At 39.5% G+C, this 23619-nt stretch overlaps 1 protein-coding gene across 7 annotated transcripts in view; it reads right to left on the minus strand.

The window, feature by feature from the left end:
• Window positions 1–218: 218 nt before the first annotated feature.
• LOC132822966 (rho GTPase-activating protein 18-like) overlaps window positions 219–23619 on the minus strand; it is a 143912-nt gene continuing 120511 nt past the window's right edge. For 5 of the 7 annotated variants that reach the window (XM_060836425.1, XM_060836428.1, XM_060836426.1 and 2 more), the window contains 5 exons: window positions 13103–13309; window positions 11492–11611; window positions 10280–10443; window positions 8409–8467; window positions 3703–4755 (listed from right to left, as the gene is read on the minus strand). In XM_060836425.1, coding sequence (XP_060692408.1) covers window positions 4661–4755; window positions 8409–8467; window positions 10280–10443; window positions 11492–11611; window positions 13103–13309 — 645 coding nt within the window. In that variant the 3' untranslated portion in view covers window positions 3703–4660. Of the gene's footprint in view, window positions 1280–3702; window positions 4756–8408; window positions 8468–10279; window positions 10444–11491; window positions 11612–13102; window positions 13310–23619 lie in introns of those variants that run through there. The other 2 variants (XM_060836422.1, XM_060836423.1) reach the window with 2 other exon arrangements.

Below are 23619 nucleotides of genomic sequence, written 5' to 3' on the forward strand. Positions count from 1 at the left end.
AAATCAGATTTTCGGTCAAAATATCAACACAATGGATTGAGATAGTGGGTGCTCATTATATGAGTTTCGGATAGACGATAAGATATGGCATTTCATAAACTGTCTCGACTTGAATAAAACCTTAGATGCTTTTAACCCAGAGACTTTTAAAATGTGAATTCACTTTATTTTAAAATATAACCATTAAATATAATTTTATCCCAAACTCATAATTAAAAGTGAGTTCTTAAAAATGAAACTTAGTAATTAATCTGGTAGTCAGCACAGACTGAAGACATGCCATAACACTATCACAGAGTGGACTGCAATGTCAAGGGGTGGCTGGCCATTTTATCGCGGTGGTTGTCAAGGTGACAGCTGCACTTCTCTGCAACCGGTTGCTTCCAAACATCCACTGAGGATCTGTGTGGGAACACACAACCCTCAAACTACAAATGTATTAAGGCTGTTTTCAATGCAATTTATGCCAAATCACATCATTGCATCTCATTTTCCCGGATCAGTGCTGCAGTCCAGGCACTAGGCTTCGCTAGTCCAGCTGGCTCTCCGAGGTGTAGGGAGCTATTGACTGTACTCATGTCACATTGACAGAATGATATTATAACTCTTGCCAGTTTCACATCAGTAGGAAAGTGTTCCATTCCTTCAATCTACAAGTCAACTGTGATCATTGTTCCAACATCTTAAACATCTGCATCAGGTAACTTGCATGTTACCATATTCCTTATATCCTTGAGAAGTCTCATATTCCTGCTTCAGTTCAAGGGATGGGTTGTCTTTCAAGTGTAATTATTGGGAGACAAGGGCCACGGTGTGAAACTATGACTGCTTCCTTTACCCGGTGACTGAAGTTGAATATAGATATAATGCAGCCTGTTCTTCAATGGGGGCATCATGGAGAAAATAGAAGATCTGCTGAAGATGATACTTGGATCAGTCTGGGAAAACCATGCAGTACATTCTGGACAGAGTGCACAACCAAAGCAAAGACGGAACATGATGAACTGTCAAGACGCAGGAGAAAATCAGTAGCCTACTGAAGAGGAAGTTGATAGCATTGCGCAGGAAGAACATCACCAGCTGCATGTTAGACTTCTGCAGCATTAAGCACAAAAGAAACTGACAGGACGCCAGTGCCAGTAAAAGAGATCTGGGTCCAGTGGTCACTCATTGACTGTAAATGTATTGATTCTTGCAAGGCAAGCCATCCTTTTTTCACATAGGCACATGCAGCTTCTGTTCATTTGCAACAGCATAGTGGATGTCAACTGGAGGAGATCTGACATAAACAGGTTTAGTATTTTAAAACATTTCCCTGAATATCTCCAAGTATACAGATATAGGACAATTAATCACCAAATATAAGTATTCTTATTCAGACAGAGTTTGAAGAAGGTGTAAAACCTATCAATGGTTTAAATTATTAAAAATGAGACCAGAACTTGGTCTTCCACTTGCCCATTAATATTGGTTTGTTTTACAGTTTAGTAAAGAATAGAAATCTGATAACAACATACTCAGTGCTTTATGTTCTTGATTTCCTCGGGTGATGTTGACTATTTAATGGTTGTTACAATCAATGACATTCAGACCTGATGTTGAAGAAAGCTTCCCAGGAAAGACCAAGATCTCTGTGGAAGAGATTTCACCCTCCCAACATTAATTTGAGTCTACTGCCAACCAGAGGGGTTTTGAACATCTAGCAACAGTGACGTCATCAAGTGGTGAAGGAAATCAATCACATTAAAGGCTTCACAAATAGCAAATGAGGAAGTAAAATGTTCCAATTATTCATGATTCAGTGCAAGTTTTCCAGCAAGCTCAATTATGATTGAGGCATACACAGTAGAAACTGAAATATCAAACAAAAAGTTTTATTACATCAAAAACTTGAGAAATTTTATGAGACTGGAAAAATATTACATAAATATAAAAGTAGGTTTCCAGGGCCAAGATGATGCTTAGCAGTATTTATGACTTAGTATGTCATTGGAAACTCAGTTATACATCATTCATCAAGGCATAGTTATTTGAGATTTTCTTAAACAACAATATTCCAGCATAACAGGATAAGTTGTCATCAAATGGTTCTAGTTGACTGCAGTCTGTCGGGAGAAGACAGCAAGGAGAAGCAATAAATCACTGACAGCAATATTGAGATGGAGGAGGTGAAGGCCGAGTGGTATTATTGCTGAACTATTAATCCAGAGACTAGATAATATTCTGATGAACCAAGTTCAAAGCCTGTCATGGCAGATGGTAGAATTTGAATTCAGTTTTAAAATCTGGAATTAAGACTCTAATGATTATTGTGAATCCATTGTTGATTAGTGACCCAGATAGTTTTTTCCAACAATGTCCTATAGGGAAAGAAACTGCCATCCTTACACTGTCTGGCATCCACGTGACTTCAGACCCACAGCAATGTGGTTGACACCTCTGGGCAATTAGGGATGGGTATTAACTGCTGTCTAGCCTCATCCGATGAATGAATAAAGAAAAAAAATCCACATTTAACTGCACAGTTAGGGGGCAAAGTGATTGTGAAAACTGTTTGTTTTACCATCATAACTATGAAACATATCCCAGGCAATATTGTGCTTGTGCAGGAGTTATTAATCTGACAAGTTAAATATTCAGTGGATGATTTGGGGTCAAGTTTGCACTTTAGGTGTACTCAGTAAACTGAATTCCAAGGTGAAGTTTTGGATCAAACTTATTTGCATAATTATACATGTAAAATCTTCCATGAATCAGTATAATGAGGCCACATGATAGAATACAATAACTTATTTTCATGGTCATTGTATTAACATTTTATGTATTTCAGACTGGTGAGCTAGGCCTATCAAAAGAAAAGGATGTTTAACAAGAATATCTAGTCCTCTGAGTAACCTCATGTAAAATCACTGACAATGTCATAAAAAAAACTGAATCATTTACTAGTTCCATTGATGTACATGAGACAATTTCTTCGTGAAATGTAGAAACTTGTAAAACATGCACCTAAAATAACTAAACTGAATTTGCAGTGCATTTTTCTATGGGCACAAACAGGTGCAATCAAGTGAAACATGCCTACTTCCTATTTCAATCTGAGGATTCATCCAGGACTGACTCTAGCGCAATATTTTTAAACAAGTGTTGTATAGTACTGAAACTCGAGTTACATTTAACATAATTTGTTTTTAATTTTCAAGCTCTTTTATTTAGGTTTGGCTGATTTCAGCTGAGCTGCACTGAGAAAAGTACAACAAACGAGTGGAGCTATCAGGCCTGGCAAGGCTGCTGACATACCATATATTCAGCAATTATGACTAAATTTCATTTTTTGCTGCTCTTTACCTGTTGCTTTGCTCAGTTTAATTTTAAATATTGGCTGCAATTGCATCTACAATGTTATGTTAAATAATATCGCAAAGAATGAAGAAAACTTTTGTCTTTAATCTGCTCCACCAGTTGTTTCTAACTTTGCTAGTCCTGAGTGAATCTAGGTAACAGAAATTCTGGGGATTCAATTTTGTGAACTCTGTTGAGCCTTAGTCAGGACTGCTAATTATTATTTACTGTACTGGCAGAGCGCAATAATTTCTCAATAGTTGGAAATAATCTTTGCAGTTAGAAAAATCGTGAATATTGTAAAGATCGTATTATTTAATCTTCTTAAAAATAGCATTACCAATTAACGGAATGACACAAACAATAGATTGAGATGGTTGCTAAAACAGACTTAAAGTAGAAAAAAAATTACAATTGCAGCAATGCGTAGAAAAATGTTCCAAACTTTACATATCAATATTATACATTGTACAACATTAAAAGCTAAAGAGTAAGTAGCAGGAGGCTGTTGCCTTGAAGAAAGCAAAACACATGCTATGCAGATTTCAAATATTATTGTCCATAATAAATTCATATAAGCTATTGTGTTTTCATACTACCAAATTTTTGCCTTGGATTGCATCACATTCTCTGTAACAAAGCCCTAAAGTGCTGAAACACAATCATAATTCTTTGTCCGAGCTGAAGATCCTTTTGCTTCTGCAGAGTTTGATATATGCAGTCAAATATGGCTTCATGGCAAATAAACTAAAGGTTCAGATTTATGCTCATTCCTTTTTCTCCTTCAATAAATAACTGATTGTGCGTACATTTTGGCACAAGCCAAGTTGCATTTTGTTGCACTTTCTCCACTTTACAGATTCCTTTTTCCAAGTAACTCCAAAGTGACATTCAAAAGACAGTTAAACACATTCCAAGAAGATATATATTACATAGTGATAAAGGCAATTTGTGTGTCTTTTCCATAATATTCTTAGCGATATTTGGCAGTGCTTACACATGTCCCCAAAAAAATAGCCAGGGTAAATATAAATTCTGTATAAAATTCAAGCTATCAAATTCACATGCCAGTAGACCAGCAAATTAAAAGCTGATTTTTTTTTATCTTAATTAGTGGTAAGGGTCCATCATTTAATGAAGGTGCTGGACTTTGCTGAATAAGTTGTATCTTGGATGTACCTTCAGGAAGTACTTCAGCATTATTTCTTTTGCTCTCGGAGGTCACAATTTTGTTTTAACAATAGCTAAAGTACAGATATTATTCAACCAGCAAACTCTGTGGATTTAAGTGATGAATATTCACCAAAATTTAGCTTCCATTTCACAATGCTGCACGTTGCTTTATAACCCACTCAGCCTGAGGGTTAATCCTGTACAGTTCCAAAATAAGTGCGTCGGGATCAAGACAGTGTTCGCCTGTTAAAATATAAACTAACACTTAATTGGTGACCAAAGAAGCACAGCATTTTAAAAGTCCACCTTTACAGTATGAAACCCCAGAGGGATGGCATAGTTTATCTATTATCTGTGATCAGTCAGTTCATCTCAGCCGGACTACTGATGAGAGTACAATAGTTGGTTTCAGTCTTTCACATGGTGAAAATAATTTACACTCCTAAGTCTGTCATCACTCCTAAGTCCAATTCCAGATAAGCACAGCACTGAATTAAGTTTCTGCAAAACAGATCATACTGAATACTCTCCTGGAAGCTCAGAAATAAAGAATTGAAAAAAAAAGTAAGGAACTACTAATATCAAATATTACTAATAATGTGATTAAATTGTTGAAATTTAGTTTGCTGGACTTTGTTTCTTTGCTTGATTTAAAGAGGTAACTAACATAAAAGCATTAAGTGATAAGGCTTGTTTGTGCAATTACAGTATGGCAGAATCGCTTGAACAGAAGTGCTAAAAACATAGGCAGAATATTGCCCGCCCTCAATAGCAGGCTGGGGGACTGGGCAGGTTCAGGAATAGTAAGGAGATTTTTGGGATGGTTTCCTAATATAGCCCACTGCCAGGAGGTTGTCCAACAGTGGAATCCAACTCCAATCAGCTGCTCATTGACTGAGATGGGTAACAAATTCAAATAATTCAAGAGCCTATTGAAGGCGATTTTCTCAGGCCACTGGCATTTAGTGGCAGCACAGCAGTTGCTGACTACAGTTTGAAATTGGCAGCTTCCCTGCAGCCTTCTCGTGGGCCACTTGAACTGGAGGCAATGGTAACTCGAGTATTGGATACAGCTAGGAACACTCCGTATTTAATGGGGATTCATTTAAATTGGTATAGGGATGGGGTAGTGGGGGTTGTTACCAATCACAAGACAGACAGAACATGTAAGAAGAACGAATGGCAGCTTCATTAAAAGCCTGTTAAATTTGCAACCGAGTGTCCCAAAAGAATAAACTACTTCTAAACAAGCTGAAGGGCAAGAGGAAGGTACAATAAAAGTCACAAGAATCAACAGAATCTGCAAGGCCACTATTTTCTGTTGAACAGATATCAAAAATGTATCTGGTCACAATCGTACCCTACTGACAAGGTAATGCTTCGAAAAAAATAAAAGTTTTTCTTCTTATGGAAATGAAACTAACTAAGATGGAGGTGGACAAGGGGGCAATGATTATTCTGACATCTTGCATAGTTCTGGCTTAACCATTGACTTAAAAAGATTCAGACAAGTGACTGACACAGTGTAGATTTCCAGTCCCAAAGATAGGGCATATCAACAAGTCTGAATCAGGGTCTTTGTCTGGCAGCTGTCTTCCTCAGGTGGAAGATGGACCAAAAAAAGCTTAAGTGTTTACCCAGGAAAGACATTCTGAACACTTTGGCTGGACAGCAGGAACCTTCTTTCACAAATTAAATGGGATCAACACAATCTGTGTGAACTAATTGTTCACCCTTTGGTATCAATGGACCACACTCAACTGTCATGGGTCATAATACTTTTTTTTGTCTAATTAACTCATGCATCATAAGTAAACTGCTGCATTTTCATAAAATTCATAAATGATCTGAAAATTCCTTCCAAATGGTCAGCTGCCTATGGTAGGTAACCAAAATCTCAAAATCTAACACTGTCGCCCAATAGGTCATCTGAAGGGGGCTGCTTGCTTGTACTGCCACCTCAGTCTGTAACATGCCAAGGCAACAGCCGCCTCTCCCAAGTGTTGCTGCTAAAGCTACACAGTTTCCAACCCTTTGATTCAACCAGAACATATTTGCATCTCACCCACTGTCCATAACAGGAAGGGCAGTGAGACTCGGAGACTCGGAGGCAGCTAATTACGAGGCTATCTCCACAGGAATACTGAACTGATTCCCCTGTCAGCAAGTAAAAGCTCATGGCCCGCATTTGTTCCTAATGTTAAAGTCCCAAAATCTGTTGGAAAATCCAGCCCTATTGTCTGTTTAAGATTTTTATCAGCAGCAGCAGACTAAGGTATAAAACTAAATTAAGTCTAATTTTTTTTTCTGAATAACTGGACATCCAGAATTTTTAAACAAGTGAATGAATTACTTTGAGATCATTCATTGACAAGATGTATTATGTAAGAACCAAGACTTACTGCAATGAAGGATTCTGGTGCAGAACCACCATTTGTGCACAGCAGTTATATACTGTCCCATTAGGTGCTACAAATTCAATGTATTATCAGAGGTTTATGTTTTGGACTATCTCTTTAAGATGAAAAGGAGCCAAGAACAACATAATTTTAACTGTCATGACCTCTTTCTGGATAGAAACTGCATGGTCTGGACACTAAGAGGTTGAGGGCCTAGGGCCTGCTGAAGGCAAGGGCATTGTGTTAACACCTGGAAACAAAAGCTAGGAGCCAGCATTCATGTTCTTAGAGACTTAATTCCCAGGAACTGAGAGTGAGAGAGAGAGACAGAGAGAGATGGCAAGAACAATAGTGTTTAGCATGTGCTACAGTGGAGAAAGGCTGCTTTCCCTGCTTATGTTTGGAGTATTAATTCTGTATGAAGTAATGCTTGGTCAATGTTGCTTTTAGATTGTTGTTCCAGAAGCTTTAAAACTTGAAATCTTTTTCTGCAATTCCTTTGAGTCTGTCACTGGGAATTCAAATGTCATTTTTAAAAGGTTATCCATCACCCCAGGGTTTGAAACATAGGTATGCATTGTTTTGTTACTTGGAATTTTCATCATATGCTAATCCAGTAAAGAATCTTTATGAGAAACACATATAGAGGAACCTCAATTATCCAAACGTCGATTATCTGAATTTCAGATTATCCGAGATTGCAAGGTCCCAATGCTTGGCTAAACAATGTTATCCAGCATTCGATTATCCAAACATTTGATTATCTAAACAAAATATTCCTCGCCAATGTCGTTCGGATAATCGAGATTCCTCTGTATTTTATTTTTCTGTTGCTACACAGTGGTAATTCTAAATACCTTCTCCTATAATACCATAGTTGCATTCCAGCAAAACCTCACTTAATATAAAATCACTTAATTGAAACAATGGAGCTTATGGGAAAAGTGGGGTTAGGGGCAAAAAATGTCACTTACAATCACCCAAAAGTCGAACACAAAGTATAGCACTGCCTGACTGAAGGTTGAAATCATACGTATTAACGAAACAAAAGTAAATTTAACACAAGACGCTTAAAAAATGTAAGAAAGCTGCTCTCTGTACAGTATAGTTCATGGAAAGCTGCTCTATCACGGTAGTTGATAGCAGCATATGCGGAGAATGGGAGGAAGATCGGCGCTGACATCGCACATGTGTGAATGGCGTGGAGTCTTTGGCACGAACTTCGAAGCATGCCCAGGACAAAGCATATGCTTCGATCCCCGCTGGAATTGCACCATGGCCAAAAGAAGTAAGCATTCTCGAAAATACCGTTCCCTAATTTTTCAGTGACATTAGAGCCAAATCACACTTCCTGAACACGCATTATCTAAGAATCATCTATATTGTGATAGCATTAATTTGTTCACTACCACTTTATTAATTATAGTCTCAACACTCATTTTCATTAAGAATATCCTAGCTATATTTGTTTAAAATAATATTTCATGCAATACCCACCTATATTACCACCCACTTCATACAGGCAGAACTCTGAACAATCAGTAGAACCATTGTTTCTAAAACAAAAAGAAAAATAATCCTCAGTAATGTTGGATTACTATGCCTCACCAAAAATGATTAATGATCGAAAATAAAATTCATTGAAGTTCCAATTATATGATTTTTTTTACTGAAGTTACATTTCTCAATATAAATGTAGCATTAATTCCTGGATTTCACTTCAGTGCTCTGTGGTACCTTTACTGAGACATGATCCAGAAAGCTTTGTCCCTGCAGAATGCTAAAAATGATACAACAACTGTCACGGTGCATGTGTTGGTTTCTGCATCAAGTAGCAGATTGATAGTGACGATTGAGCCAAAATATATGAGGTTATCCAACATCCAGTGCTACATTGTTAATGCCAATAGCTGGTTGTACATTCATTCATGGCCTTTATCTTACTGAAACTCATGGTTGGGAGTCTAGCCATTTACTGCTGCTGCAGGTCTTTATCAATATGGCATCATCAGCACAGGGTCAAGATTAGGGTGGTGCTGCAAATGCACAGCAGATCAGACAGCATCTGAGGAGCAGGAAAATCAATGTTTCAGGCAGGAACCCTCCTGCTCCTCGAATGCTGCCTGACCTGCTCTGCATTTCCAGCATCATTCTGATTTTGACTCTAATCTGCAGTCCTCACTTTCGCCTGGTATCATCAGCTTGGGCAATTTTCTGATCAGGTTTAACTCACCTTTGATTTGGATCTCATGCAAACAAGGCTGAACAGCTTTCACTTGGTTTTGGTATCTAAGTAGACTGCAGATAACTTGAAGGCATAGGACATCAGCCAAGAGAAGAATATGCAAAGGATGTCAGTACCAAAATGCAATCCTGTCTCGCCCCACTATGGATCCTCTATAATAGCTGACCTTACTCAATATGTTTTGTGGAAAGTGGACATCACAATTAAGTAGCTTCAGTTGACAACAGCAATTTTATTCAACAGTTTAAATTGATTGCCTTTGCTCACATGATTAAATGCCTTACTGTGATCAATGAAGACAATATATAAGTAATCGCTTTTGATCATGTATTCCTCTTGTTGCTGCCAGTCTGAAAAGATCCAATCAATTGTACATCTTCCAGTTCTAAATCCATGCTAGCATTTGCAAAGATGCATTCAAACCAACACCTGCAGTTCAACATCCTCTATATAGCTACAAAAATAAATATGAATTGCTTCTTGCCATAGAGACTGCTGTTTTGTGGCACTACCGTAATCGAAATAAAGTGTACTTGTTTGAATTCTCAGGCCATAAAATTTAATATTATTTTCCCCAAAGTTTGCACTGAATATAATGTTGAGGTGACAGAATTTGCCATTCTGATAAATGTTGCAGTAAAATACAAAATGTGGAAGCTGCAGTCCAATATACACTGTACTTGCACCCATTGCATTGGAATAGTCCTCACCAATAGCAAATTCTTCAAAATTGAATTGGTCGTTTTTTAAGTTTTGTTTTTGTTTACGTTGTCTTTTTTAATAATTACAATCTCTTAATCACATCTTTCCTGTCCAAACTGTATTTTGCTACATATACATAATTTAAATCTATTGCATAATTCATGCTTAATACTTCTTTGGTTTCAATCCTGCATATCTCACTAAAGATTATTTAAGTCTTGTTCTTTCATGCCCCACTCAGAGATCCCCTTTAGAGGGCATCCGGTTAGAGGAAGCCCCCAGTGAGAGCACACTTCTGCTCAAAAACAAGCAAAATATCTGGAAGCATAGTGAAAAGCTGATTTGAAAATCCAAGCACCCATTCTGACTTTATAAAACATGGAAACGATGCATGCTGATGACATGTGAAAAAGCCAATTACCTTTGTGTGACGTCAGTATTGGTGGCATCCCAATTACTGCAGTTTAATTGTGTCTGGAACTTAGCCACAAGATCCCGGACTACAATGTCAGAATTCAGTTGGACTTCCATTGTATCCTTCAATAACTGGGGGGCTTGAATTTTTATCACCTTGTTCAACTGCTGCTAAGATAAAAAGACACTTAATTTCATTTAACCATCATAGCAAACTATGTTGTTGTTGTTGCTGGCGACATTTTTAGAATAATCATGTCAGCAAATAAATACAAAATAATAATCAGTGCAAGTCCAATTTTCAAACGTAACCTGGAATGGTTTGAGCCATCAAAGTACAACAGTTACTTCAGACTGCAATCGAGGTTTGAGCACATCAATCCATGGACTCACAACGGCTGATGGCCAAGAACTGACATGGTCATTACATCAGTAGAGTTAAACTTATCCAACTAGGAAACCCTTACCCCAAATGAAGCTAAATTTCCAAAAGCAAACACGGGACAGTCAGGTTGGGAATTTCCTTGGTTGTAGCCTGATACTTGGTCTTTCAAAGCAAGTTTGATGTAGCTGCCAAAATGGCTAGGCAATGTAGCAATGCAGAGGACCTCAATGGAATAAATAGTTTCAATGGATTTTTTGACCTCCTTATAAAAGAATACGGTGAGGAAAATGTGTGGAAGGGAGCCCTTACTGTCTCCTGCAAGAATGTAGTTTCCATTCTCTTCAATTAGCAGATGCTGAAGGTGCAGCCACAAGTACTAACCACCTTATCTAAATGAAGTGACCTTTCCCTGATCCTGCTAAGCATATCAAGTACAACACTGGGCACCACAGGTAGCCAATCTAAGTCCAAATAAATTGCTCGTTTTGGGAAAAAACTTAAACATCATCAACTTGCAAAAGTAGTAAATTGGGATAAATCAAATTAGGGAATACACTCAATAAGAAGCATATATTCTTCAACATTTCCTCATTAATTACTATTTTAATAAAAAAAAACAAGTTATCGCCAGTAGCATAAATCATAATAGTTGAAGGTTTTACTCAAGACTTTTCACACAGAACAGAAGTAATTTGTAAATTACAGGTTTTGCAAATATGCTCAGGCAAATACTCATAGATTTGAAAATAATTTGATAAATACCTGTATTCAAGGAATAATTACAAAACTGTGTAAGCTGTAATGTAAATTTGAGTTGCTCATACACATTCCTACCTGTTGCTTGTCATGTTTGTCTGTGTGAATCTTCTTTAGGAGATTTTTTAGACGCTTATCATACTTCTTATTGCTGTTTTCATTCAGTTTTCTCACCTGTGCCACAAGGAAACATGGAATCTAAAAAAATAGAAAGAATTGCAGGAAGCATGATTCTCAGTCTTCCATTTATCACTTCTCATAAAGAGGAAACAAGTTGAGAATTCTCAAAACAACGTTTTTAGTTTAATTCACAGGTTTTTATCTGAATATATTTATTTCTGAAAATAATCAGGTCACAACTGAGTAAATGTAAAGAATTTCCATTTAGGTGAGAAAGAAAAATTATTGATGATCTTTAAACAGTATTTATACTTGTAGTTATTCATCGGAGACTGATTGCAGCCAAAAATGTTTTAAATGTGCAGCCTGGCTTATAGAAGAGTTCTAAGCTTGGGCCATACCCTGCTATGCAGAGGCTAGCAGCTGGAACTTGGGTTTTAAAATTACGTGAAATTTGATCTTTAGTTTATTGAAGTTTTTAATGGATTTAGCTCTCCATCAGTGTCTTATCTGAACAAAGTTAGAAACTCCATGCAGTATCAAAGGACATGCAACATATTTTGCTCCAGGGAAGGTGGCAGCACTTTGTAACAGATTCACAGTGACACAAACAGAGCAACAACAATACACTCCTGCATTGAAATCTCAGTTTTATTTCTATACAGTTTTAAATATAAAGTGTCCATCTACCTCAATAGAAAAGTGTAAAAATAAGCATCAGGTAGATTTTTTTTTCAGAATGAATATAGCCCAAAGTTAAATGTGATAGCACCAGAAAATGGACATGTGGTCTGTGTTGTATCAAGCCTAGTCCTTTACTGCAGATAGAACTCAAACTGCATGCAGCCTGCTGATTTCCATAAGAGCCACTTGCAGCCCAGTGCTAAATGTGTGTGAAACATCTGTACGCTTCAGTGGGGCATCCAAGCTCTCAAAAGCCTCGACTGCACTTCTTAAAGGTGGTGCATTTCAGCTGCTCTGAGTTTCTTTGCTACAGCAAATCTTTCCCATCCCACAGGAGATCAGGGGCCTCCAAACATTCTGAGAAAGCAATTGGATTATTGCAGAAAGAATTAAAAACCTCAAATGAGAGATCAATGTCAGTCTGTGGCCAAGAGGAATGATCAGAAACAAAGGTGTGGGGCTCTCTGTGAAACTGTGATTACATTCACTGGTACCATAGTAGGGTGAGGTGATCACATTCAGCCAAGTCATGATGGAAATATGTTGGTCACCAACTCCCTTCTTTCAGCCAGTCGCTGAATACTGTACTTGCTTGTGAAGGCCATGTCCTTTGGATGGTTGGGCTATGGAACATATAGCAGACTGCAACAGGTATGAGATGAGCTGACTGACATCAAGATCTGGCTGCTCTGCATAGTTCCAATGTGCACTTCCTGTGCTTAGCAAAGTGAAGCCCAGCCCACCCAGCAATAGAAGTGTATGTGCTCACAATCAGAGCTACTCTGGAGCTGATACAGGAAAAGTAGCAGGAAAAACCTGGCTGCTCCATAACCAAATTGTGTGGCCAAACACATTTTCATTTTAGCATCTGACAAATTAACATACAGTCCAGAGAAGGTCCTGGTAGTGGATGAGCATCCGAACCACATTTGCCGCTTTTTCTGCCTGCTGCTTCTCTTTGCCATCAGGAATTTTGTTTGGAATTCTTTTGTGCATGAAGAGGTTTGGGGCCATTATTGTTGAAACGTTCCAGAGATTCATCTTGTTTACCTTCTCTTTATCAATCACCTTGCGAAGAAACTCTAAAAGAAGCTACAAAAAGTAAAATATTTTGTTAAAATATACAATCGTCAATTCCGTTACTATTACAGATCAAGACCATAAGTAAACATGATGGAAGTAGATACCACATCAACATTATTCATCTAACTGTTAACTAAAGCATTTTTTCACAGAGAGGAAATTGGTGTGAGTTTGTTTGCTGAAGAATAGTAGCTTATCATTTGTATCCTATTTTCTTTGCAAAGAAAAAAATTAAGACACAGTTTAATAATTTCAGCATTGATTATAATTCAGCTTGCTCAATATACTGCATTGCATATCTGAACTATTGTGCATTACTCAAGAATAACTGAAAAGAAGCAAGTCAATTTCAGCAAATCATATAATGTTCAATCAAGTATTTGGGTTGCTCCTCCTAATTCTTCAATAATTGCTTGCTGTTTTTGCGCTTCAGTGAAGCACATTAGAAACAGACAAGTTGTAGGTGTTGATGATGGTGTCATAATTAGTTATGTTTGTTATTACTCCAAATGGAAAAACAAGTTTTTGTAAAAACTAAACTATGATTGGACTTGCTATATATTACAGATAACAAATTCAGCTCAACTTTATAATTTCAGCCCCATTTGTGTTTCAAAATCTAATGAAATTAGCATTACTATACTTGGCTTTTTGTATTCAATCGCTCATTCGGGTTTTTCCCAAAGGCAGGTCCTTGGTTCATTGTCTATAGATGTTCATCTTGAAACATTTCTTGGCAGCTTTTTGTCAGTGGTGGTTTGCCAGTGCATTCCATTCTCAAATGCAAGATAAGGAGCTGGGTCCCAAATTTACCTCAGCCAAAACAGGAATCATAGAGTCATAGAGATGTACAGCATGGAAACTTTGGTCCAACCCATCCATGCCGACCAGATATCCCAACCCAATCTAGTCCCACCTGCCAGTACCAAGCCCTTCCTATTCATATACCCATCCAAATGCCTCTTAAATGTTGCAATTGTACCAGCCTCCACCACTTCCTCTGGCAGCTTATTCCATACACATACCACCCTCTGTGTGAAAAGGTTGCCCCATAGGTCTCTTTTATATCTTTCCCCTCTCACCCTAAACCTATGCCTTCTTGTACTGGACTCCCTGAACCCAAGGAAAATACTTTGCCTATTTGCCCTATCCATGCCCCTCATAAGGTCACCCCTTAGCCTCCGGTGCTCCAGGGAAAACAGCCCCAGGCTGTTTAGCCTCTCCTTATAGCTCAAATCCTCCAACCCTGCTAACATTCTTGTAAATCTTTTCTGAACCCTTTCAAGTTTCACGACATCTTTCCGATAGGAAGGAGACAAGAATTGCACACAATATTCCAACAGTGGCCTAACCAATGTCCTGTAGAGCTTCAACAAGACCTCCCAAATCCTGTACTCAATACTCTGACCAATAAAGGAAAGCATACCAAACGCTTTCTTCACTATCCTATCTACCTGCGACTCCACTTTCAAGGAGTTACGAACCTGCACTCCAAGGTCTCTTTGTTTAGCAACACTCCCTAGGACCTTACCATTAAGTGTGTAAGCCCTGCTAAGATTTGCTTTCCCAAAATGCAGCACCTCGCATTTATCTGAATTAAACTCCATCTGCCACTTCTCAGCCCATTGGCCCATCTGGTCCAGATCCTGTTGTAATCTGAGGTAACCCTCTTCGCTGTCCACAACACCTCCAATTTTGGTGTCATCTGCAAACTTACTAACTGTACCTCTTATGCTCACATCCAAATCATTTATGTAAATGACAAAAAGTAGAGGACCCAGCACTGATCCTTGTGGCACTCCACTGGTCACAGGCCTCCAGTCTGAAAAACATCCCTCTACCACCACCCTCTGTCTTCTACCTTTGAGCTAGTTTTGTATCCAAATGGCCAGTTCTCTTTGTATTCCTAACCTTTCTAATCAGTCTCCCATGGGGAACCTTGTCGAACACCTTATTGAAGTCCATATATCATATCTACCGCTCTGCCCTCATCAATCCTCTTTGTTACTTCCTCAAAAAATTCAATCAAGTTTAATCTGTGCCACTAGCATCTCCCTAAATACTCAGGAAACTGAGATAGCCAGATTGTTTTTTCCTTATGGGCGACTGACTGTGTGGAGTTTGCACATTCTCCCCGTGTCTGCGTGGGTTTCCTCCGGGTGCTCCGATTTCCTCCCACAGTCCAAAGATGTGCGGGTCAGGTGAATTGGCCATGCTAAATTGCCCGTAGTGTTAGGTAAGGGGTAAATGTAGGGGTATGGGTGGGTTGCTGTTCGGCGGGTCGGTGTGGACTTGTTGGGCCGAAGGGCCTGTTTCCACACTGTAAGTAATCTAATCTAATGTTATTTTATGAAGCTAAGTTCTAAATTATGAAAGCCATAATTTAATAATGGATAATGTATGGGTTTTAACCGAAGCTTAATTGTTGTCATGAATATTGTTGCATAAGGCAGTTTCACTGATACCATGGGATAAATCCTGTCCATCAGAATATAAAGGACTGTTTATTGAAGGAACTAACCTGAGTTTCAGTTTAATGCTAAGTACAGAGGCCAGTAGAAATATGTACTTAAGTTAGGCCTGATATCTCACAAGAGATTAAAATGTAATCAGATGTAATGTAACTAGATATTTAGTACTATGTATGACCCTGCACTGTTTATATGATTCATCTGACAAAGACTTCAAGTGTGCATTCTTCTTATTATCAGCAACTTTGACTCATACCAAAAGGAAGGATTGGCGGTAAAGAGTCTCCCCAGGGTACTGCAGATGGTTCCAATGAACTCAAACACAACATAAAACATGTTGGGAATGAGCTGGATTTAGCCATACATACCAAAAATCTCCTCCATTTGCTCGAATGTTCTATGCAATAGAAGTTTGAGTACCTCAATCTAACCCCTGGTTGTCATCTTACAGATAAGAATAAGCCTGACCATAACAGGGAAGAACCTTGACAATTTCTTCAGGGAAACAACATGCAAATTGAAAATGGGAAGAAGAATGCCACAGCACAGTGAGGAGCACTCTGCTGAGGTTCAGGCTGAGATACTTCATTCAGGCAAAGTAGACAAGCAGTTTACTCTCATCCAGCCATGCTGCACTAGGAGTATTTGAGATGAACACTATACCTGAAACTTTTCAATATGGTGCCCCCCATTATTTTTTTTAGTAGATCTGTAGTAGGCCATAACAGAAGGATACTCTGGGCAGACTCCATCCCATCTTCTCTCCTTCTTCCGAATCTATCCAATCAGGCCAGAGTACAGCCACATATACAATTTTAAATTAGCTAAGGGAAAATGCTTTCTGTATTTATCCAACCATGAGAGCTGGTTGTTTTGGCTGCATGGGCCCCAACACCCAATATTCAAGGCAAAGACTTTGGGGAATCTGAGTAATGAAAACATGCTCAGGTTTTCTGAGAACAAGCCATGCACAGGCCTCAACACCAGAACGACAGATGATCAGAACACATTAAACAATCTTCATACATTATGTCCACGATAACAGTGACCACTCTACCCATCACCCTTAAGGCTCGGCATGCCAGCTGGTTGTATCCACATTGGTGCAACCCCTGATCTGGAACCTGTTTCCATTGTGGATCTGGATCTTTATGCTGAGATATAGTCTCATTAGCAGGGATGATGAGTCAGCATACAGAGGGGAGGTGCAGCGGCTAACAGACGGTGAAAAGCCAACAACCTGTCTCTGAACCTGGACAAAATGAAAGAGATGGCTGTTGACTTCAGGAGGGCATGGAGCAATCACTCTCTGCTGAACATCAACAGCTCCACTATGAAGATCATGAAGAGCATGAAATTATTTAGCATCCAACTGGTGGAGAATCTCACCGGGTCCCTCAACACCAGCTCCATAGCCAAGAAAGCACAGCAGCATCTCTACTTTCTACATAGGTTGAGGAAAGTCCACCTCCCATTCCCCATCCTCAACATATTCTACAGAGGGCTCATTGAAAGTACCCTGATCTGCTGCATCACTGCCTGGTTTGAGAATTGCACCGTCTCAGATCATAAGACTCTACAATGGATTGTGAGGACAGCTAAGAGGATCATCAGGGTCTCTCTTCCCTCTATGACAGACATTTACTCCACACGCTGCTTCCGAAAGGCTAAGAGCATTGTGGACGACCCCACACATCCTTCATTCAAACTCTTCTCCTTCCTGCCATCTGACAGATGATACCGGAGCATTCGGTCTCTCACAGCCAGACTGTGCAATAGTTTCTTCTCCCATGCCATCAGGCTCCTTAACACTCTATTCCATTTCCAATGTTTGGACAACTTTGTGAATTGCTGCTGAAACAATGTTTATTAATGATCATTCATTGCTACATTGTAGTTTGCCCACCACTGTGCTTATTGTCTTGTCAGGAATTACTGAGCTGTTTTGCATATTTTGCAATTTTCTATGCACTTTATGCTGCCCTGTGTATATCTATATTCTCATGTAATCTGTGTCTTCATGTAGCAACTTAATTCTGGGGGAACACTGTCTCATTTTTATTATACCAGCTCTATATGGTGGAAACAACAAATAAAGTTACTCTACTCTACTCTAAGTAAGATCAGATAATCTGTTGTTCAGGGTGATAAAATCTGAGAAAACACCTTCCTCTTCTATGAATAGGATGGTGAGCTCTAATTGTCTGCTTGAATACACAGACAGCCTCTGTTTAATACTTCACCTGAAAGATTCTCCAATGGATCAGCCCTCCTTTAGCATTTGATTAGCCCTGATTACATTCCAGCCTATAGTTTGAGGCCTGAGACTACAGCTGGAAGTAAGCTACCACTTTAAAAATGCCATGAAATAAATTAAACACAGATTTGCCACAAAAATTAAACGCATAAAGTTGATCCATGAATGAGAAGAAGCTATTATTAAATACTATGAATCAAGATTTCATCTGATCACTATGAATTAATAAAGTCATTACATTATGATGGAAGTTTTCTCTTGTAACTATTTCTCGCAAATTTATAAGCTTGTTTTTGCAAAGTTCACATATAATGTTGCTGAGAGTAAAGCAAGGGTGTCTTATCTCAAGGTCCTCATTCTGCTGGGAATGGATGGCTGACCTATTGCTGGTGGTGAGGCTGCAGTGACATTGCAGACTGAGAATACATCAGCCAGGTGCTGCCATATAGCTGCTTAGGACCAGGCAAGGAAGTGTGTTGTGCTTATGGAACTTATTGAATCTAGCTATGTTTTATTTTGTTCTTCCTTCTCGGCATTCACAATCCAAACCACAGGCCGCAGTCACTGGACACTGAAGACATGGTGATATAGTGATCCAAAAAATGGACCATCATCTCCCAGTCTCTCCACCAGCTCAGCTACACCCACCTGGGTTGATTTTCGAAACAGAATCACTTTCTGGTGAGTGCAGCAAAGGAACATTTCAGGTAAGAGAGGCTGTGACAGGTGGGTGCCAGACATTCAGAGGACTGTTGGGGATCAGAGTCAGCTTGAAGAAGATGGGTCATCTGGTCACAGCAAACAAGACGACTGCTGAAAATACAGCACAGACCAGAGGAACATGTGGTAGAGTTTCACAGAGCATGGAGGTGTCCATGCAGACCATAGGCTCTGGCAAGTCTTAGGCATTATGTTGTATTTGAAACTGGGCTATGGAGGAATTTCTTCTCCCAGTTGGTCATGAATATTTGGAATTCTCTGCACCAGAGACTTGTTGAGGCCCCAAATCACTGAAAATATTTTAAAAGAGGCAGATCCATTTTTCAAACATCCTAGAGTTGATGGCAATGCTAAGTTGGCACAAAAGAAGAAGTTGAGGACTGGGCAGGAGAGTCACAATTCTGTTCAAAGGTGTGGCACATTTGAGGAGCCAAATGGCCTACTCTTGCTTTTAATACTTATGTTCTTATAGTTACATAACTGACCAGGAAGCAAACTTTCACAGCTGACTGGCATATGAGGTGATCGTGTTACTTCTGGTCATCCACTGTGCTTTCCTTGAAGCTATGATGTTCCTGACAATAGATAAATCTCCCTCCAACATTACCCCTTGCTACTATCCATGCTTTACTGTATCCTCCCTTTACAGATATAGTTGCCCTTCACAATTCTTCTACCCAGTTTGCAAAACCTAACCCTCATCAATAGGCTTAGGAACAGTCCCAAGACAGTGCCACCCGATCCCGTGTTCCCCACACCTACTTTCCCCCTATTGGAACTGACAGGCTGATTGTGGCCAATCTCAACAGCACCATAAGCGGACATCTCTGGATGAGAACTGACCAGACCTTTGACTGATGCCTGTACATATCCCTAATTGCTTTAGTCTAAACTCCATCAAATCCCAAGCTGGCAACTGTGGAGCCATAAGACTGACTATGACCCACTCCCAGACTGCAGAAACACTGACCCCTGACCAAGAGAAAGGAACAAGAGTTTAAAAATGTGTTGCTGGAAAACCGCAGCAGGTCAGGTAGCATCAAAGGAACAGGAGAATCGACGTTTCGGGCATAAGCCCTTCTTCAGGAATCTGCAGTCCTCATTTTCTCCTAAAGGAACAAGAGTATCCACATAGCGCCTTGACCCTGCTCTGTAATTCTGTAAGTTCATGGCTGATTGGATTTTAACCTCAGCTCTACATTCTTGCATCCTCCAATAATCTTTCATCTCCTTGATAATCAAGAATCTATCTACCTCTTCCTTAAAAGAATATGCAAACATAGCCTTTTGAGGAAGGGAATTCCAAAGTCTCACAACTCAGAGAAAAAAACTTTCCACATCTCTGTTCCAAATCACCAACTACTCATTTTTAATCTAGTTCTAGATTCTCCCACAACAGGAAACATCATTTCAACATCACCCAGTGAAGTCCCCTTCAGATCTTATATGTTTCAAGTAAGTGCATGCGATTTTTCAAAACACAAGAGCATACAGATCTAGCGGTCTAGCCTTTACTCATAAAACAATTCACTAATTCCAGGTATCGGTCTATTAAATGTTCTCTGAATTGCTTCCAACACGTTAACATTTCCCGTAAATACAGTGAATAGCACTGTACACAGTACACCGATCAGTCTCATTAATGCCCTGTATAAACTGAAGCATAACATCCCTACTCTTGCATTCGATCATCTGTGCAATAAAAATTAACATTCTATGAGTTTTCCTGATTATTTGCTGTACCTGCATATGAACCTTTTGTGATTCATGTAATCAGCCACCCAATCTCTCTACATTTCAGAGCTCTGCTTCGACCCAACTATGGCTATAAGATCATGAGAAATAGGAGTAGGAGAGTGCCATTCAGTCTCTTAAGCCTGCTCTGTCACTTAGAGTCATGTCCGATCTGATGTTCCTCATGCCCACTTTTCTGCTTTTTCCCCATACTGATAAAGAATCCATCGCAACCTTAAATAAGTAAAGACTCTGCCCCTGCAGTTCTCTGTGGCAAGGAGTTCCAAAGACTCTCAACCCTCTGAGACAAGAAATTCTTCTATATCTCAATCATAAATCGGAGCCTCTTAATTCTGAGATATGCTCTATGGTCCTAGACTCATGAGGGGAAACACTCTCTTAGCATTTCACCTGTCAGGCCCCTCAGCAATCTGACATGTTTCAATCAGATCACCTCTCATTCTTAGACAATCCCTCCATATCAGGGATCATCTTAGTGAACCTCCTTTGAACTGCTTCTAAGGCAATGTTATCTTTCCTTAAATAAAGCAACCAAAACTGCTCACAGTACTCCAAGTGCTATCTCACCATCACCTTGTACACAGTTCCAGTCAGACTTCCCCACTCTCAAACTCCAATCCCCTTGAAAATAAAGGCCAACATTCCATTAACCTTCCTGATTATTTGCAGCATGTGTGTGCTAGCTTTCAATGTATCATGCCAAGTACCCAAGTCCCTTTCTGTTGTATCTTTCTGCATATTTTGTCCATTTAAATAATATCCTGTTCTTTTGTTCTCCCCTCCAAAATGAACAACATCACATTTTCCCATTTTATATGCCATTTGCCAACTTTCTTAACCTATTAAAATCTCTGCAAGCTGTTTGTAACCCTCTGAGAATCTGCGTTTCCATCTATTTTTTGTGTCGGTTGCAAATTTGCAAATTCACTTCATTCCTTCAAGTCGTTAATATATTGCAAACAGTTGCAGTCCCAGCACTGATCACATTGGAACCCCACTGAGCTGAAAAAGAAGTCTTATGCCCATTCACTGTTCCTGACAATTAGCCAATTCTCTGTTCATGTTAATATACTATGTCCAACACTATAGGCTCTTATGTCTTAACCTTTCGTGAAGTACGGTGTCGAATGCCTTCTGGAAGTCCGAATACAGTATGTATACTTATTCTCCTCGAACAACTCGGGTTGAGACTTCCTCAAAAACTCTAATAAATTTGTTAGACAAGATTTCTCTTTCACGAAGCTGTGCTAACTCCGCTTGCATTAGATTATGATTTTCCAAATGTTTGGAAGGTGATTAAATTAGATTCTCTACAGTATGGAAACGGGCCCTTTGTCCCAACAAGTCCACACCGACCCTCCGAAGAATAACCCACCCAGACCCATTTCACTCTGACTAACACTATGGGCAATGTAGCATGGCCAATTCACCTGACCTGCACATCTTTGGACTGAGACAGGAAACCAGAGCAACTGGAGAGCAGACACGGGGAGAATGTGCAAACTCCACACAGACAGTTGCCTGAGGCAGGAATTACTTCTGCAATTACTTCCTTAATCATTAATTCTAATACTGTTCCAACAATAGATGTTAGGCTTTTATATATATATATATATATATATATGTATGTATGTCGAAGTGGATCACAACATATTTCGCCTCCCACTTCAAGTTCCTCTGCACCCCAGATGAGAAATCCTAACTCTCGGTACCAAGTAGGCAACACAGCCTTCGAGGCTCTCAATCCTGGCCACAGAGAACAGCAGCTATTCCCTTAACGATACTCTGTCCAATTACAACTATATTTCTCTTTTCTCTCTCCTCTTCAATGGCTCTCTGTACCACAGTGCTATGGTCAGTTTTCTCATTGTCCTTACTGCTCCTGCTCTTGTCCACACATTCTTGTCAATGAATCTTAAACCTGATAGACATGCTCAAGGGCTGAGGCTCCTTCAGCCTTCCTCCTGGATTCCTCTACCTACCTTGCTGAGAGTCACACCTTCCTGTCCCTGATCACTGACTGAATTCGGGGTAGTTAATCTAAGGAGTGTGACTGCCTTCTGAAACACAGCATCCAGGTAACTCTCCCTCTCCCTAATGTGTCACAGAGTTCAAAGCTCAGATTCCAGTTCATCCACTCCAAGCCAGAGATCCTCAAGCAATCAACACTTTCTACAGATGCCATCACTGTGAACAATGGGGTTCACCAGCTCCCACATTATGCAGGCTTAAATCTGTCCTGCTAAAAAATGCCTTAGAAACTATGAACCAAAAAGGCAAGAAAAATCACTTTTTGCCCTCTGTACTAAATACCCACACTGTCCCGAATACCCACACTGCCCCAAATTCCCATACGTCTCCAAAATCCCCAAAGTATCTACTCAGTTCATATGTGCCTCACTCTGGATGTTATCTCTTCTTCCTGACCTTGCGAAGCTGACTGCGCATTGTCAACAGGCCCTCTCTTAGATACAGCTGAGATGATTCACACTAGATAAGCTTTAATAGTAATCAACATCCACTCAGGCCTTATTCAGGCTTCAGGTGATTGTATGGTAACTGAATAACTGCATAACAGCAAACAACACATGCTAGACATCTGCAGTAACTTGCTCCTACACTGTGCTTAACGGGAATCTCACCTCAACATCTAGCAGATACTGAAAAGCTGCAGCATGTTGCACCTGACATCAAGGTAAGCTCCTTCAAACTTATTATGTGATACTGCCACACATCTCACTACATCGTACATTGTTCAGGTCCCTATAAGATTCTGCCCTAGTTAACCACATTTATTTTCTTGCAGTAGCAGCAGTAGAACTGGATAGGCCCAGGCAGTAACAATTTCAGCAGCAGTTTTAGTAAACAGCCAAAGTCTATATCTCTCTTCTGTTAACTCAAAATTAGTTGGGAAAAAGTAGAGTCGCATTCTAAAAAGGAACTTAAAACTTCGTTGCAACCAAACCAGAAGATTGAGAAAGAGGGAAGGAGATCTATCTCTCCTCACCTGGTGGCAATAGGGTACAGTTGACTCCTCTTGGAATCTGACTAACATTAAACAGACCAGAGATGAAAATGATTTGACTCTATTTTGACAGAAACCTTCATCAAAGATT

This window comes from Hemiscyllium ocellatum, chromosome 15 (assembly GCF_020745735.1).
Source record: "Hemiscyllium ocellatum isolate sHemOce1 chromosome 15, sHemOce1.pat.X.cur, whole genome shotgun sequence".
Classification (NCBI taxonomy): Eukaryota; Metazoa; Chordata; class Chondrichthyes; order Orectolobiformes; family Hemiscylliidae; genus Hemiscyllium; species Hemiscyllium ocellatum.